The 18,758-nt window shown below is 36.3% G+C and overlaps 3 protein-coding genes across 7 annotated transcripts; 1 reads left to right on the forward strand and 2 right to left on the reverse strand.

The window, feature by feature from the left end:
* The first annotated feature begins 1,328 nt into the window (after positions 1 to 1,328).
* Positions 1,329 to 4,831, forward strand: LOC147485279 (hexokinase-1-like). 2 transcript variants are annotated; one of them, XM_086571136.1, is made up of 3 exons: positions 1,329 to 1,485; positions 1,767 to 3,038; positions 3,218 to 4,831. In XM_086571136.1, exons 2-3 carry the CDS (start codon positions 1,870 to 1,872, stop codon positions 4,725 to 4,727), a joined length of 2,679 nt encoding a protein of 892 aa, XP_086427262.1. In that variant the 5' UTR covers positions 1,329 to 1,485; positions 1,767 to 1,869; the 3' UTR covers positions 4,728 to 4,831. The 2 variants fall into 2 exon arrangements, with proteins under 2 accessions (XP_086427262.1, XP_086427263.1); XM_086571137.1 differs by having other exon boundaries at positions 1,330 to 1,485; positions 1,797 to 3,038.
* A 2,153-nt stretch (positions 4,832 to 6,984) lies between these two features.
* Positions 6,985 to 12,584, reverse strand: LOC147485280 (tRNA (5-methylaminomethyl-2-thiouridylate)-methyltransferase). Its single transcript, XM_086570562.1, is given in 12 exon segments — positions 6,985 to 7,563; positions 7,826 to 7,941; positions 7,944 to 7,975; positions 8,084 to 8,235; positions 8,821 to 8,904; positions 9,210 to 9,293; positions 9,843 to 9,970; positions 10,051 to 10,129; positions 10,480 to 10,533; positions 11,495 to 11,569; positions 12,139 to 12,343; positions 12,345 to 12,584. Coding segments are annotated over 12 exon segments (1,614 nt in total). The 5' UTR covers positions 12,503 to 12,584; the 3' UTR covers positions 6,985 to 7,116.
* Positions 12,585 to 14,241: 1,657 nt separating this feature from the next.
* Positions 14,242 to 18,710, reverse strand: LOC147485281 (protein cornichon homolog 2-like). 4 transcript variants are annotated; one of them, XM_086570566.1, is made up of 6 exons: positions 18,322 to 18,681; positions 16,939 to 17,087; positions 16,792 to 16,830; positions 16,629 to 16,697; positions 15,966 to 16,084; positions 14,526 to 15,782 (listed from the first exon to the last, which is right to left on the reverse strand). In XM_086570566.1, exons 1-5 carry the CDS (start codon positions 18,403 to 18,405, stop codon positions 16,000 to 16,002), a joined length of 426 nt encoding a protein of 141 aa, XP_086426692.1. In that variant the 5' UTR covers positions 18,406 to 18,681; the 3' UTR covers positions 14,526 to 15,782; positions 15,966 to 15,999. The 4 variants fall into 4 exon arrangements, with proteins under 4 accessions (XP_086426690.1, XP_086426692.1, XP_086426689.1 ...); XM_086570564.1 differs by lacking the exons at positions 14,526 to 15,782; positions 16,792 to 16,830 and adding an exon at positions 14,242 to 14,400 and having other exon boundaries at positions 16,629 to 16,751; positions 16,906 to 17,087; positions 18,322 to 18,659; XM_086570563.1 differs by lacking the exon at positions 16,792 to 16,830 and having other exon boundaries at positions 16,629 to 16,751; positions 16,906 to 17,087; positions 18,322 to 18,710.
* Positions 18,711 to 18,758: the final 48 nt, after the last annotated feature.

Consider the following 18,758-nt stretch of genomic DNA (forward strand, 5'->3'; position numbering starts at 1 on the left):
GATGATCCGAGTCACCTACTCTACATTATTCAATCATATTTTTCTTTTTCTTTTTTGCGCGCATTATTTAGGCTTCTTCATCAACTTGGCCTGCTTATCAATTTTTTGTTTCCCTTACAATTAGAGAAAGAGTCAATGCATGTGGAATTTTAAATCACATTATCAATTGTGTTTTTTTATGGAATCCGTGCCTTCGGCATGGGCATTAACTAGTGATAATAACAAAATAAGTCCGAGTCTTGCACGGTTGCACACTAATACTTCTACGTATTCTAATTTCCTTTTCTACATGAACGGAATCCTTAACAAGCTCACTTTTGATTATGACTTCTTAGTCAATATTTAAGGATATTTTGCTACTCCACACTAGGGCTGTCAATGGGGTTTTCGATAACCCGATAACCAATCCAAACCAAACCGATAAAAAATGGTTTGGGTTTTGATAATTTTGTTTGTCCTCTACCGACCGAAATCGAACCGAACCGATAAGATATTGGTTTGGTTTCGAGTTTGTCTTCTACCGAACCGATATGAACCCGAACTGATAAAATAACATTTTAGTAATATTTATGATTAATTTTTTATATGTTTATCAATTGTGTGGCTGAAATTAATTGATTTAATTTAAGATTTAATTGATTTTATAGTTTTCGGTTCGGATTGGTTCGGTTTCAGATTGTATATCTTATCGGTTCGGTTTGGTTTCGGATGAAAAATAATATTATCGATTTGGTTCGGTTTCGAATTCCCAATTTTCTTATCAGTTTGGGTTTGGATTTTCCAAAACCCGACCCAAACCAATCGATTGATAGCCCTGCTCCACACACAACGCATTAAGTTTAGCAAATTATTTTAATAGCTAATTGGCATCAGATCGTAATTATTGCTAAATTTTTTAAGAATAACATGATTTAAATAGCTCTAAGAGTAGATTAGTTGGGCCTACAATATATTTTAAAATATTCTTTGTAGATATTGCCTAGGATATGCTGAATACCTTCTTTTTTTTTTGCCTAGCGTACAGTGAAACTAATCGATGGACTTAAGTGGAATTTTTTTTACCAATTCAAGGTTTACTTAGCACAAAAAACAGTTTAACGGTCAAAATGAAAAAACGAGACAAGTTCAGTGGTCAATATTTGCAATTAGGCCTTTTTTTTTAGTAATTGTCTCATTAAATAATTGGTAGTTGGATCATGGATAAAATTAAAGAATAAGAAAACAAATCCGAGTCTTCTACAGCAAGTCTACGTGTGTGACACGTGCCCATGGACTAGTGTGAAATTAATTACAAAGTCCCCATCCCGCTTGAGTAAAGTCAGCAAACTGTAAACTGTTTCAACTGTTAAAAAAATAAAAGGACAAGGAGCAGCCATGTAGCTGATAAGTTGGGTACTTCTGAGTTCTTCATTTCTCTTGCCTTAGTAGAGAAGACTACAGAGCCTGGAAGTTATGATATAACACGTCCTTTTCACGGCTTAGTTTGTAAGTATATATCCAAGCCTTCATTTGTTATTTTAGCACGTACGTCGTTTTAAAGTTGTATATCAACGACAGAGTTGTTGTCTTAAAAATCTTTTTGCGTGTGAGCTAGCTCATTTGTGAGATCTTCGAAATAACTTTATAGCTATCTGGTATGCTTAAATGATTGAGTGCTTTCAATTCATAATAAACAGAAAGATTCTATATTATGTTTCCTTTTACATGCATGTTGACTATATATGCCTTGATGTCTAATATGTAACTACTGTCATGTGTCACTTTAGGATTGGTAGAGAGTAATATCCTCCTTACAGACGTGAACAGGAACAGGAGAAAGCCGGCCAAATGGAGAACTAACAATCAAAAGTAGAAATCAAAGAAGACGATATGGATGAGGTACGAAAAGGGACTGAAAAACTTCCTGGACTAAAACATCTACAATTTGATGATGGGGACAAGCTTCAGAATAACGTGTTGGAAAATCGCAAAGGGGTGAATAATTTTAAAGAAGGGGCCGTGCGTATCTCAAATGCGATGGAAGTGTCATTAGAACTGCAAAGAGATAAAATACGGCGATATTCACCTAAGGATCTTATGAGGTTTACTAAATATTTCACTTGTCAAATAGGTTCTGGCGCTTATGGAGAAGTCTTTAAAGGTCAACTACCTAACGGTGAGAAAGTAGCGGTTAAGAAATTAAAAAAAACTGCAATGGATGTTATGGAATCCACATTCATGGCTGAAGTGAGATCAATGAGCAGTACTTCTCATCGAAACCTAGTTAGACTTTACGGGTATTGCTTTGAGGCAAACATGAAAGCACTTGTCTATGAATACTTGGAGAATGGATCTTTGGATGTTATTTTGTATGAGAACCATCTTAAGTTGCCGTGGCAGAGGTTGTATGACATTGCAACTGAGATAGCAAAGGGGCTTTCTTATTTGCATGAAAGTTGCTACGAGGTAATAGTTCACTATGATGTAAAGGCTAGTAATGTGCTCATTGACTCAAATTTTGCTCCTAAGATTGCGGATTTTGGATTTGCCAAGGTTTCTCAAAGAGATGTCAGTCAATTATCTTTGATCGGATTCAGAGGGACCCGCAGCTTTGCTGCCCCAGAAATGTGGATGCAAATGCCAATAACTTACAAAAGTGATGTTTACAGCTTCGGCATGATGTTGTTCGAAGTTTTGGGGAGGAGGAGGATTTGTGTCGGCGATAATTGGTTTCCTGGACAAGTTTGGGAAAACTTTAAGAATGGACAAGTAAATGAAATTATGGAGGAATGTGGAATTGAGGACATGGATAGAGAAAATGCAACAACATTAGCTGTTGTGGCATTGTGGTGTACTCAGCACAATCCCGGTGACAGACCAACCATGAGCAAGGTGGTGAAAGTTCTTGAGGGGTACATACAACTTCCGCCCCCTCCCGATCCACTTTTTCCATATAGCGTCTCTTTAAACTCAAGCAAATTGGGAGCTACTTCCATAGCAATTAGTGGACCTCCTCCTTCACCAGTTTCTTCTGATGTCTCTCTCACCCGGAGTGAACGGTAAGATCACTAGCTATGAGATTTTTCTTTCCGAAATTAAGTCTTTGATGCTTAAGTTGGTTATGTCTGAATTGACCTTGACTATTGAAGGTCTGTGAAAAGACAAAGATGAACCACTCCTCAGTGTACTACAGTGCCCCCCCCCCCCCCCTCTCTAATTTCCTAATTGTACAATGCAGAACCAGAACGCAGAATTCGCTTAACTGGGCTAAAGTTATGGCAATACTGAAAGAATTTGAAGACATGTGTGATACACCACTTGGGAAATTGAAACAAGTTGCTGAAGCCATGACTGTTGAAATGCATGCTGGTTTAGCTTCAGAAGGTGGAAGTACACTTGGGATGCTTATCAGCTCTGTTGATAATCTTCCTACAGGGAATGAGCACGGATTATTCTATGCATTGGACCTTGGTGGAACAAAATTCCGCCTTTCACGTGTACAATTGGGTAGAAAGAAAAGACGTGTTCTCGAGCAAGAATCTACTGAAGTGTCAATACCTCCTCATATGATGGTCGGAACTTCTATAGGACTGTGTGATTTTATTGCTGAGAAATTAGCAATGTTTGTTGCTACAGAAGGCGATGGTGATTTTCATATTTCTCCTAGTAGGCAAAGGGAACTGGGGATTAGTTTCTCATACCCAATGACACAGACATCCGGGACTCCTATCAGATGGACAAATCCCTCGGTATCCACAGATGGTGCGATTAACCAAGATCTGGTAGGACAGTTGACACAATCCATGAAAAGAAGAGGTGTTGATATGCGTGTGGCGGCTCTAGTCAACGACACAATTCGTACTTTAGCTGGTGAAAGATACCTTAATAATGATGTCGTTGCTGCGGTGACTTTAGGTACTGGAACGAATGCGGCATATGTGGAGCGTGCAAGTGCGATTTCTAAGTGGCGTGGTGTTCTACCTAAATCAGGAGAGATGGTTATTAACATGGAATGGGGTAACTTCAGATCAGTACATCTTCCTCTGACAGAATATGATCATGCTCTGGATGTGGAGAGTTTAAATGTTGGTGAACAGAGTTTTGGGAAGATTATATCTGGTAAGTACATGGGGGATATTGTGCGCAAGGTATTACTTAAAATGGCTGAAGAAGCTGACTTTTTTGGTGATACTGTTCCCTCGAAGCTTAGGGTTCCATTTACATTTAGGACTCATGAAATGTCTGCGCTGCATCACGACAATTCGCCTGACCTAACATTGGTGGGAAGCATATTGAAAGATATCTTGGGTATATCTAACACATCCCAGGAAACTAGAAGAGCAGTTGTTGAGGTTTGCATCACTGTTGCGGAGCGTGGAGCTCGTCTTTCTGCAGCTGGAATCTTAGGCATCTTGAAAAAAATAGGAAGAGACACAGTCAAGGAGGGAGTCAAGCAGAAAACAGTGATAGCCATTGATGGTGGAGTATTTAAGCATTACTCAGAATTCAGCAAGTGTTTGGAGAACACCCTTAAGGAGTTGCTGGGGGAGGAGTTTACGGACACTGTTGTCATCGAGCATGCTATTGATGGCCCCCGCATTGGGGCCGCTCTTCTTGCAGCTTCACGTTCCCTGTACCATGGCATGAAGTGTGAGACTGGCGTAGTTGTTAGCAACCCCGTATCTTCTGGGAATATATTTCTGCTCCTTTCTGTGTGTGTTGCCTTGTATTTTTTTACCAGGAGGTAAATCATAGTTGTTATGCCAGTATCATCTAGTACAGGTGCTGTTCCTATCTGTGTGTATTGACTTTTCTAGTGCTAAATGGGAATATATTTCGTCTTCTTTGTGTATTGGCTTTTCTAGTGCTAAATCTTTTTCGTTCTGTTTTTTTTCAGTAAAAAACAAAGCACTTACTGTTTCAAGTTCTAAACTCCTTAAGGCTTAACCTTACAGAAGTATAGAGTCTAGAGTTTAGAAGTATATACGCCATGAACAAATCTTTCAAAATTCGAGCTGGATTCTGTGCCTTGTTTTCGGGCCTCGGCCAGTATCTTGAGCTAGTTGAGCCCGAGTACCTTTGTTTACTTTGCTTGTTCGGATGATATACAGGCCTAGCTAATTGAGTTACTGACTTTCAGTTGATCAGGCTTGGCTCACTTGTGAAACTGGGTCTCTTTACTCTGCCTCCTATCGATACATGAAGCAAACGACCTTGAGCAATGAACCATGCACAAGTAGCTTAACACATTTTCCAGCTCTACAAGAATTTATGGTTATTGGAAGGGTGATCGTGTCAATTTAGAGTCTTTGTACCCAAAATCGAGCAATTGCAAAATTCATGAAGGGATGAGATTTACATCAAGCAAATAAGAATTGACTGAACTACTGGAGACTATTTTGCCTATTGAGAAGTAAGAAAGAAAAATGACAATAATTTACTTGACGAAAATATATTGTTCCTTACGTAGTTACAATGCAATTTCCCAATTTTTATTCGAAAAATAGTTATCAAGTGCTTAACAATTGCACCAAATCCGCACTAGTGTGTTCTCCCACTCCACTCAATTTTTTAATAAGTACTTGTAATTATTGAGGACGATTTTAGGAAAATCGTATTCGGTGTTTAGGAAAAGTTGGAGACTCTGTGAAACTCTAGATGGAGTTGTTTTTTCGTAATTAGCTATAGTGTTTAGGAAAAATTAGAGACTCTGTGAAACTCGATTGTTTCCTTATTTATATTCTACTTTTTTATAATTAATAATAGAGTTTATAAAAAACTGGAGTCTTTGCGAGTGCTCCAAAAAATAGATCGGTGAAGATATAACTATAATATATATCTAAGGATAAAGATAAATATTTGTTTCCTATTTTATCTCATACTTTTTCTTAATTAGTATGACACATGGACACCCTAGAAACGCTTCCTCAATTGAAGAGGGGGTAGAGCTATAATATATATATAAAGATATAGTTTGAACATTTTACCAAATAGGTATCGTTTCAAATTTTTGGTACTCAGGTTATAATCTTATATAGATATGGTGGTAATATAGCAAAAAAATAGTAGAGGGCAGTTCTAGAATTAACTGAAACATCAATCAAAATGGGTATTTAAGTGTAATGATTTAAACAATAGGGGGTTTAATCTAAACTGGTGCTTACTTTGGGAGGCTTTAGTCTAATTAACCCTTGGAATATTCCTTGAGTTGAGTTGAGTGATCTTATAATTTGGTTTGGTTTGGAGAGTGAGAAACGATGTACTATTATTATTAGTATACTGCATTGTAGTGGGGCGTGAGCATAGTATATCATTTATTTGGCTCTCATTTTTTATATAATATAATATATTGTATTTATTTATTTATTCCCATGACTTGATTAATTTTTTGATAATTACACAAATAAATTAAGAAAAATAGACTATATCATTGTCTAGTTTATTGCAAGTGTAACAATATTGAATGAATCTTTTTGCTACGGTTATTTTATTATGACTATTATTAGTGATTTGAACCAACAATGTGTGTATTTGAATCAATGCAACAAATGTGTGGGGAAGTAAATAGTATATCATTTATTTGGCTCCCATTTTTATATAATATAATATATTGTATTTATTTATTTATTCCCATGACTTGATTAATTTTTGGAGATAATTAGACAAATAAATTAAGAAAAAAATAGACTATATCATTGTCTAGTTTATTGCAAGTGTAACAATATTGAATGAATCTTTTGCTACGGTTATTTTATTGGTCTAGGCGGATATTAGGCGTCCATTTGAACCAACGAATGTGGTATTAACCAACGAGTTTAAAATATTAACATGTGTAACGCTTTTAAAGACGTTTTATATGAAATTATATATTCAATTACATGACATTTTTGTTTGGTAAATGTTTTTGAAGAAGTAGACCTTTATCCCAACAATGAAAGAAGCTAGTATTTGCGGAAATTTCCCCTATTAAGTAGTCATGTATTACGATGGGCACCCCAATGAAACTTTTTATGTTTGGAGCTAAGTCACATAATATCCTATTATTATTATCAACAAAAGATATATATTTCAATGAACCGAATCAGATGTGTACAACAGAAAAAGTGACACATCTTCCTTGATTATAGTTGAGGAAATCTAAAATGTTCGCAACCACTTATTTCGCAACTCCTTCAACCAGTTCACTGGGAAACAACTGGAAAATATTCCTTGTGATGCAGGTCTCGGTGTCTCAATTACAGGTTCACTGGGTGTAATTTTGGCCATTGCAGCTTCTTTGTGAAGTTGAATATTGCCTTTCGGTTCTGGTTGGACCATTATCTTAACAGGTTTCCCGAGTTTTGACTTATCTTCTAATCTTGCAATTTCCAGTGCCCTGGCACAAACAGGGAAACCTTGGTCTTCCCAGGATTCCAAAATTATGCCCGAACCTAGACAGTTTTTATCCCTATAGAAAGCTGCAAACTGGCCAGCCGCCAAACCTTGATCGTCTTCAAATAATTGAACAAGACCCACATCTTTCTTGCCATCGTCAACTGGTTCCATAGTTAAGGTGCAGGGATAGAAACTTGGACCATGACGTACCTGAAAAGAAGTTCAGTACTTCAGTTCTTAGTTTTAGTGTAGTCACGGTCACTTTTGTGGTGTGAATTAGGGTGTGTGACTTAACAGGTGTTTCATTCACGAGTCTTTACAAATTCTGAAAGTACCGTTAAAATTTCCACTGTTTACCAGTATCTCCACAGTACTTCTGATGAATATGATTAAATTTTATAAAGGTCTGCATGTAGGCATACGAGTGGTGAGGGTGTTGAGGAATTGAGATTATGGAGAAGAGTATTCTTACCTTGCAATGGAGCTGATCAAAATGGTCGGGAGGTGACCCACTAAGCCATTTGAGGGATCCAACGCGGAATTTGCGCCTTCTTTTATCCAAAGAATAATAGTTTCTTGAAACAAAATCACATTGTTTTGGATATCCTTTTCAACAACATACCTGCATGAGATGCATACCAGTTTCATAAGGCTTTCCCTAGGATAATGGCAAAAAGGAAAACACCTTGTGCTCAAGCTTAATGGCAAAAAGATTAAGCCAGAAATATACCAAGGTCCTCCAGGAAGACGTAGACCCTGGCGTTGACCAATAGTGTAGAACCAAAAGCCCCGGTGTTTCCCAAGGAAATCTCCACTTTCAGCTTCAAGTAAGACTCCTTCCAACTCCCCTATATGTCTTGCGACAAAATCACTGAACTTTATCTACAGAAGGAGAAATCAGATTGATTAGTAACAAGGACTGGTGAATATAATCAAAATATATTTCAGTATGCACATGATGTGTGTGTGTGTGTGATGTTCAGATATCAAATAACTACACAAATTCCAGCTCTCGAAAGCTTATGCAATTCGAAAATCAGCAAAAACAATATAATTGAATCATCAAAATTGTGTTCTAACTTGTAAGCTGATCAACAGATATGCATGCAAATAATGCAATGAACTTGAAAATGAAGGGACAAACACCACCCTGAAGAAATTAAGACATGAAATGCCCTGGAAAATTTTGCATCATGAGAACCCATAACATGAGCATGAGGATAATTATCAATAGGAGGGAGTACATTTCCTATGCTAACTTTTGTAGTTCAACTACAAAGGAAAAAAAAAAACATCCCCGTTTTGAACTACTAGGTATCAGCATTCTTAATTTGATTGCTTGATGAACTTGCCAAACCACTATTCTAAAGGTCAAGAGAATACAATGCTCATTCATGCAACAAATGCAAAAAAGATAAGAGTAAGAAAATCCTTTCGTCACTGGGGACTATTATCAAAAATATTTACCTTCCCAAGAAAACAGATTCCTTGTGAATCCTTTCGTTCTTTGTTTGGAAGATCAAAATTTGTAGCAAGCCTGCGAACTTCATCCTAGAAATGAAAACAGTCAATATATAAGGAACAGACACATCCATGAAGTTTAACTTCACATATATAGTCTCAAGTTTGGGTGATTCACCAGAATTTGACTAGTATGTTTTAATGACCACACACCCAAATGATTACTAATGTCTGATGCTATGTGAGGGTGAACGTTCTACCAAGGAAGGTTCTGAAGTTTGTAACACTCACATATTTAAATTTCCGTACAGTGTTAGATTTATTACTACAGTAGAAGCTATAACCTACATATCGAGTCCAATCATTTTGACAAACCCAAGATATGTAAGTCTAACCTTGGAGATACGTCCAAGAGGGAAAAGAAGTCGTTTAAGCTGGTCCTGTGAGAGATGTGAAAGGAAGTAGGTTTGATCCTTGACCTGAAAAGTAAACCTGCTTAAATCAACAAAAGATGAAGCTTTTTCACTGAACCAGAAAAAACACCATCATTGTAGCACTGCCAAAACTTTTTATAGGAACATAAGATTCTCTGTAAAAACCATGATCCTCCATTCAATTATGTTTGAATGCCACATTTGGATTCAGACAACATGCACAAGCATATAAAGTAACTTTGGAACTTGGAAGTGATAGTAACTTAGTAAGTAATAAGGCCCTGTATTGCTACATACAGGAGAAAGAAGATAACATGAGAAAGATTCTCACAGATTTAAAATAGTGTAGCAGCTTTACAAAACAAGAAGAATTAGAGGTATGCCAATCTGTATGAAACTGCACTAATCATGGGCTTCAGGGAGAGGAAATAAAAGATAAAACAGCATAATATCCCGAGAGCTAAATACAATGGCTAGCCAGTTTGTAATTTTTGATAGCACACAAATATATTAGTGAACACGCTGCAAAGGAACTAAAACTATAAAAAGAAAACTGAAGCACATTAGACAACAGGACAACAGTTACGGATGTACCGTGTCATTGGATAGTTCAAGTACAGAAGCATCACTGTCCTGCTCTGAAGATGAGTGAACTACACGTGCATAATGTCCAGAAGCAACATAATCAAACTCCATACTGCTTATGGCATTCATGAAGGCACCTTAAGAATACCAGAACAGTGTATTAGACACGAAAAGGCAGTGCCGCCAATTTGATTGCAAAATAAGTTGACCAACATACCAAACTTGATTCTTGTATTGCAAAGAACATCTGGATTAGGAGTACGGCCACAACGATATTCCTCAATAATGTAAGACACCTGTAACATCGGATGACATTGTCCCCTCAAATTACAAGAAAGACACAGAAAATGACACGATGACAGATCTAATTTACATCTGTGAAACAACCTCCAATCCTTATAAACACATCATGTAAGACAAGTTTTTAATCCATGCCTCAGACACATGCCGGCGCAGTTGGATAGAATTTGAATTTCAACTGTACAGAGTCCAATATCTGACAGGAGTGACAGCATCGGCCACTCAGACACCAAAATGTCCCCACTATTTATTTTTTTCATTTTTAGAGCACAGAATAAGTAGAATACACCAGGAAACAAATACCGCATAAACTGAAATCCAAGAAGTTTTAGAAAACTATCCTTACCACATTGCTCCAGTACTCTTCTGTTAAATGGACAACTTCCAAAGGTACGCCAATCTACAAAACAAGCTGAACACGATTTTAATGCTTCTGTAAGTATAATAGACCACAAACAAACAACATTGTGAATTTCACTTTGTTTTCCTCTTCTTTATTTTCAACTTTCACATATATATTGAATTTTCTCTTCAGCAATGGAAGTTGTTCATTTTATGTTTGCTGTTTGTTTGATAGGAAAAGCAAATAAAAAATGAAGCAAGTATGCTAAAACCATAGTTTGGGATTTCGGAATTCTCAGAATTCCGACAAATCCAAAAACCGAAATTCATCAAATTTCGACCCCTATCATATTCGGAATTTCGATTGATTTCGGAATAATCAATATTTCAACTCTATATTTGGAATTCCGGTTTTTTGAAAGACCGAAATATTGGGCGGAATTCCGAGGTTTCGTTCAGAATCACAAACACTGGCTAAAACTGATCAAAATTTCCCATTATCCTACAATCATATAGGCTGAAATGTTAGCAAATTAAATGAATTATTCAAGTTTAGGAAGTAGACCAAGGTTCTACTTCCTATAGTTATACGGAACACCTTTCAGTACATAAATATTTATCCATGAAGAAACAACAACCTACAGAATGAAATGTATGCTCTCTTTTCGTATCTCATTAAACTACAAGATTCTTTTTAAATTCAAAAGTAAAAAATAGATGGAAAGTGAGTCGTATTATACCAAAACACAAAGGAGATGGAAAATCAATCAAGTAAACTTAAGTACAGGAGATAAAATGACAATGGAACCAGATCAGATATTGGCTAAACCACAGCATTCTACCCTTCACAATGCTCACACCTTACTTTTTTTTATCAGTAGCACAAGAGATCTTAATTAGGCCGTCAGGTAGAATTGAGAAATATATAGACATCCTTAATGACTGTTATGTCTTTCTTGATCCTAAATGCTATTACGAAAGTAGCTCTAATTAAACAAGAGGGTAGGGATCAATTTAACCTGGTCACAAACAGCTTCAGCGTACTTCAAATCTTCGTCCCATGGACATGCTGCCCAAAAATTCTCATAATCTTCCTACAAGTAATCAAATCAGGACAACACAAGTACACAACCACTTCAGAAAATTGCAAAAGTTAAATAACAAATAAATATATGATTATAAACAAGACTACTAACTAAGAGTACCTAAAGAATATTAGAAGCCAGGAAGAGCTTATATACAGAAGACTGTGAAAGTGTTCCAGGATAGTATAATATATAAAGCTTTAAGTCAACTAAGGTGGACACGTCTGAGTTTCAATACTTTGTGTTTGTGTAAAATATATTATTTCACATTCCCATGTACAGTAAGCCCCCTTTGGGCATTAATGCTAAAATCACAAGCTGCTTTCTATCGAAAAATAAGTTGCAAAAACATCATTACAGTTCAAAACACTACTTCCTAAGAAAACGATACTTGTAATCACATATTCATATGTTAAACATCAATTTACATATGGTACTGAATTTTCAGAAAAAGGGTATGATCAAATGGGAGTCAAAGCAGCTTAAACTTTTCACTTTTTCAGCAATGCAAATAAAGCCCAGGCAATACAACATTCCATAAATGAAATATAACATTTATAGGAGGAAAAGAAAATTACTTGAAACCAAATTTTGAGATAAAAAGCAGTACAAGAATGACCAGCATGATGAAGAAGACGAAGAGCAACACTACTATCCACACCACCACTTAAAAGAACAGCTATTTTAAGTTTTTTCTTTCCAGGCATTGAACATGTAAGATAACAAGGTTCAACTTGTTTTATTTCTGCATTATTAGAGATTGAATGAAGAGAAGAAGATTTAAGAGAGAAGGGTTTTGGGTTTAAGGGGTTTAAGGGGTTTATTGGTAAGGGTTTTAAGAGGGAAGAATGAGAGTGAGTAAAAGTGTTTGAAGTTGTTGGGGTTTTGGAAAGTGCGGAGTGTTAGAAGTGGGAGATGTGATGCTGCCATTGCTCTATGCATTTTTTGGTGTTGTTTTGAGGTTCTTCCTCAAATGTTTGTTTATTATCCGTTTAAACTTCTGCATTTAATACAGGGTAAAGTCTCAGGTACAAAAGATGATGCGGGATTTCGCGATATGTGCAGGCTTTTCAGAGATTAGCAAGCGTGTGTCGGCATTTTAACTGGTGAAATATGGTGTGTGATTATGAAAAAGAGCCTGCTTTGCAGTTTTTGTGTGGGTATTGAATCTAGGACAAAGATTACTAGCTACTAGTATACTGCGTGGCAGTGGGGAGTGAGCGGAGTTGCGGGGGAGAGAGAGAGTTGGGTGATGCGGGGGAGAGAGAGAGATGGGTGAAGGAGAAATGGTATTGGGGGCGAAGAGAAAATGAGAGAAGTTGAGACAAATTAAAGATTGTTTTGCTCCGCTCACTTGACTAAGGTGTCGTTCACACATTTGGAATATTGTTTGGAAGCTCAAAACTCCTCGAAGAATATAAAGTTTTATATGGAAAATCCTAAACAAAATTTTACCAACTAGGTGGTCTGACGTGCACGAAACCAATTATATGCTGATTTTACTAAGAGCATTCCCAATGTAAGTCACTATTATTCACCTCTACGTAGGCTGTATTTCTCCTCTTTTCCACCGTTTTGGTGAAAAGCAAGGTGAGGCTACCTAATGCAAAGGTGAAAAATAATCTTGGACGGGATGTTGGATTTCGTCTGAATGTAAAAATCGAAAAACGGACAGAATGAAGTTTAAAAAAAAAAACCGAAAAAAAATAAAAAACACGCGAGATGGAATCCAACATCCCATCCGAAAAAAAAAAAATCGAATTTTTTAAAAAAAAACACATGAGACAGAATCCAACATCCCGTCTGAAGTTCACAACTCAGCCACTATTTCGGTTGAAGGTTTCACTCTCGTTTTGACTTGGAAAAATAGTCACCTTCATATTCACTTTTGCATTGGGCAAATGTTTTGAACCATTTAAAGGTGAATATTTTCACATTCCCACCATATCCACCTGCATTGGGAATGCAATGCAAGGGAATTTTTTCCCCATCTTATCACCTCCATGTAGGCAGTTTCCTCCCCTCTTATCACCGTTTTGGTAAAAAGCAAGGTGAAGTTGCGCAATGCAAAGGTGAAAAAAAAATCTCAGACGGGATGTTGATTCCGTCTGGAGGCTTTTTGATCGAGACTGAATGTAACATCCCGTCTGGTATTTTATCTCAAGTTAAAAAAAAACCGAAAAAAATAAAAAAAACACGTGAGACAGAATGAAAAAAAACAGATTTAAAAAAAAAAAAAAACACACGAAATGGAATCCAACATCCCGTCCGAAGTTAACAAGTCAGCTACTATCTCGATTAAAGGTTTCACTCTGGGAATGACTTGGGAAAATAGTCAGCATCTTTTCCATCTCTGCTGTGCGCACTTTTTGCACCAAAAGGAGGTGAAAATTTTCACACCCCCCTTTTTTCATCTGCATTGGGAATGCTCTAAATGTTCCAATCGAATTCTATAAATTTCAGCATCAATCTCAGAGGGTGAACAAGTGGTCAATGATATTTTGAGCTCCACGTATGAATAACTTGAATTATTGATGAGACTAGAAACAAACGTTGGTGGCCGTGGCTCATGTAGTTTACTTCTATACTATATTTTTAGGTAAATTATCAGGAAGCTGCCCAAGCCCAAAATAAAGGTCAAAGGTAGCAAAATTTTAGAATTTTCCAACTTCCACCAAATTAGTGATGACTACCGAACCAATCATATCCTTATTTCCAATAACGAGATAAGTTCTAGATAACTCTGGAAAACATAGTTTAAAAGAACAGGGTAAATCATTAATACACCAGGTTGCGGTTTATAACATGTATAGTTTTTTCACTTTTCACAGCAATTGTACCTGGAAACAAACCGAGTCATTAACGTGGCAAGTTCCAAACCAAATGAAAGCAACACTTAAACAAGCTCCAGAAAGCACACAATCAAGACAAACGAAATAAATAAGAACCAGAAGAAACGAGGAACAGACTAATAAAAAAAAAAAAAAAAGTCAGCCTTTTCCTCTTTTTCTTCTTCTTCTTCCGCTTGTCTTTGCAAAGAAAAGTTTTCTGAAAGCCAAAAAAAAGGAGAACAATGTTGCAGTTGTTTTTCGCAGTAGCGTTTTCAGCAGTGCCATTAACACTATACGTACCACCAGTAAGAAGTTTGAATTTATTTGTTGAGTCTTTAGAAACAATCGTACGACATATGATTGTTTATTCAAGTAGAGCTTATCCACGTATTAGGTATGGTTGTTCAAGGATCTTGGCTTCTATTCGTCGTATCAGAAGGTAGACAGACAACAACAACATGAATCAGATCTAATCATGCCAAATTGTGTTTGGGCTTTTTCGTTTTTCATCTGTAATTTGTGAGAATCCCCATCTTTGATGTTGTTATATATATATATGATATTAGTGGATGAATCTGTAAATTTGGTGGATGAGGTCCCTTGGGAATAAATTTTTGGTGCAAGGAGATTTTAAGTTTTTAGCTCTAATTAAATGAGAATACTTTACAAGTTACCTTTGCTGTTGTTTTATTTTTATTGATTAATTAAGTAAATTGAAGTATGTATGAATGTAGTTGTTAACTTTTTCTAATTATTAGGGTTTGATGAAAAAAATGGAAAAAGAAGACTTCTTTTTATGCTTAGTTGGAAATGATGTTGGTGCTGTTTGGCCCTAATTATATGATTTTTGTAAGTGGTTCATCATATCATCAGTTGGAACTTCCCCCAAGTGATTATGTTTTAAGATTAGAACACTGACATGATCACATAATGACATGCTTCATAGTTCATAGTTCATACTGGTTGATAATTTTGATGATCAGCTGAAATGTGTCTGACAACCGATTACACCTGGAGAAACAGTTGCAAGGTACCGCCACCTTCTATCCAGACGGCGGAATAGGAGGGGTGTAGTTCCCTCTTTTCTCACTTCCATGAACTTAGGGCAATAAATTTGCATGAACTCTTCTTCTTCACTTGGGGCAATAAGAATGTTCTGACATTCTAACGTGTAATTTTTATGTAATCATAAGCACAAGTCATAGTACAGTTGAAGTGTCTCTTCAAATCATTTCTACTACTACACAAAAGTCATTGCAAAAAGATTTCTAACTTTGAAAGATCATGTAAAAATTATGTACTTGACAGATTACACTCCCTATCTCCCAACCATTAGCCTCAGTTCACCAGTTAGTAATTCTGGACTCTAGACAACAAAGAGGCAGACAGACCTGCATGGCATATGAACAAGTTTCTTAATGCGTGAAATTGGATACCATTTTCGCTACAAGCTGAAGGGCTGAACTGCCAAAGGAAATGAGTCCCAAAGATAAAAAAAAGTAGCTAGAGTGGCTGAACCAGTATTAACCCAATCATCTGAAATTCTGAACAGAGTAGCAAATATAATATCGTACCTAAAATCACAGCAGGGCGAGTTTAAGAGATGTCTCAGAACATCCAAGCAACAAACCAGAATCTTCTATGCAAACCAATATCTTCACCAACAATTAAGTGAGCTGCAGTTGCAGTAAGGCTGCAAAAAATAAATAATTACAGTTTCGAGTTTAGACTACAGAAAGCGTGTGGATTTTGGATGTTATCCTTGTAATGACAGGTGCCTTACTATATCTTCCATAAACAAGAGAAAAGAAGCATGAGAGAGCAACCTATAACAGAAGGAACCAGTAAAAATAAATGCATGAAAACACTGGCTAACAATGTGCAAGCTTATGAAGATACAGATTGACGGGTCAAAACATTTTCTACTTGATAGATGTATAGTATATTTGTATGCAAACGTACATAAATGACTACAGGCAAGTTCACATCTTTTATAAGATGAAGAATGATGATCGAAGAGGACGCTCATCAGGGAAGAACTTCCAATAGAACATTAACTGATACACATCCTAAAACAATTACAACCAGCAAATTGACAGGCAATAGGAATATGGGCAAAATACAAAGTCTCTGTTTGGAAACAGTGACAAAGAACATCAACTAGCACATAATGATTGCGGAACATAAGATGCAGGTACGCAATAATAAAAACTAACACCAAACAAGTAAAAATAGACCTGAACATGAGTGTTAGACAGAGAGTCACATAAAATCCCAGCTTCACCAAACGATAGTGCCTTTCAAAGCTAAGTACAGTAAAAGCCTCAGTGACATCAATAAGATGTTTCCGCTTCTTATACCTGACACATTATACAGCACATAAGTGAAGATATACGTTACCTAACAAACGAGACATCCATATCATAGGGGCATCTACAACTTTTCTGCGGAAAAATAACAAAATATCTTTAGAAGAAAAGTATATCTCCATGGATTGTAAAGGATGCTACATACAATCTGAAATGATAGTAAGTAACTGGTGCTGACAGCAAGAGCATGAACCAGTGCTGGGTCAGAAGGAATAGAATGCATAGTGCTCCTTGCACAAGAAACTCTTTGGTAACAACGAAATTAATACGAGCGGCCAGATCATATGGATTGATGTAATCAGACTCCAAATCCTCTAAGAGAAAAATCTGCAGCACAGTTAAGTAATAGCAGTTAAAACAGGTGCAATAATGTGAACTGCCAGCAGCAACTAAATTTGAAGCACAAAATCCATTCTCTTTACAGAGAGCAACTAAAATATGATGAGCCAGGGGGATTAAAAGAAAATACACGCTTTCTCAAGAGTCTTTGTGCATCAACTCTACATTATGAAGCTACCCTTGTAATATCGCTAATATGAGGGAGCTGTTAGACTTACAAGAAAGGCATCAGAGTACTGGGTTCAGCACAAGAGTTTAAAAACTCAATCATCTACGAAAATGAAGAAAGACAACATATTATTTAGCCACAACTTGGAATTTCCATTTTCCTTTTTTTGATGCCGAGATTCTGTTGGAGTTAGTTTTTTCTAACCCACTTAGTTATACTAACAAAAGGAAAACCGGATACCAATGTCATCCCTATTCTTGTAAACTGACTTCACATTCAATTAGATGCATCTAGAGGCTTTCTCTTAACTAAGAGATTTAAAAAAGAAATATAATAGATAAATAAATAAATAAAACGGAAAAAAAAAAATCCTGGATGCCTTATAACTCCTATGTGACTTGGGAAAGTTGTTTGAAGACAACTAAGTTACTATTCATAATCACCAGCTGAAATTAGCTATTCACACACCATGGATTTTATCGGAACTTGTGTATCATGCACATTTTATCATCTTCAAAACCCACACACAATATAATAAAAAACTCAAATTGATCAGACCTCCAAGAAAACAAATCCACTTCAATATCTGATATTTGAATTAGAGTAACACCTAGATATGGTCTACGACACGAAGTGTGTATGAACTAAGATAGGTCATTTCCTCTTTAGCGCTTGTGAAGCACAATACCGGTTCGGTTTACACTAATAACTAAACTTCCAGTTAACACACCATTGAGTAAGTTGGATTGTAGGACTAATTTAAATTGATTCCATAATCCAACAACAGAGTACTCCATTCATGAACAGTTGCAAACTATACTCCTTTTCTTGCACCACGATAACTAAAAATTTGTTCAAGAAAACTACACAAAATGTCCAAAAAACACATGAATGCTCAACATACACAAGAATAACTTGACAAATTAGTTAATCAGGTAATCAAATCTTAACTCACAAATCACCTTATTGAATTCAAAATACTACTCCTTCAAAACGAAACTACTAAACAATGCTAAAAAAACATATGTAATGCAACGAGAGTAAGATGAAGACCTGATGAAGGTTTGCATAGATAAGTGTACCGACGGCAATGAAAACTATGGTGTAGCCGAAGAGCTGAACTAGTTCCCACGACATTTGTTTTATAAATGTTTCTTCAAAACCAGAGGATTGAAAGAAAGAAAAAGAAAAAGAAAAGCTTCGAGTGTTAATGGTTGAGTGAAAACTAGAGGCGTCTTCTTTTTTTGCCTCTGGTGTCGAGAGAGAGAAAAGGAAAGAGTGGAGTGTTTTCAGTTGGCTTTTATAGTGTGAGCAGTATGGTAACTGTAACAGAATTCTATTTTGGTTTTTATACACGTGTCGGTATTTGAGAGGTCGTGTTCTTTCTTAAACAGTCCAATTTAGTTGACGACCAAGCTCAAATAGTCAAATGCATGTACTTACAATGCTTAGGGTGTATTTGTTAAATTTTAACTCATGGAAATGAAAGG

Source organism: Coptis chinensis, chromosome 7, assembly GCF_015680905.1.
Source record: "Coptis chinensis isolate HL-2020 chromosome 7, ASM1568090v1, whole genome shotgun sequence".
In the NCBI taxonomy this organism is placed as follows: domain Eukaryota; kingdom Viridiplantae; phylum Streptophyta; class Magnoliopsida; order Ranunculales; family Ranunculaceae; genus Coptis; species Coptis chinensis.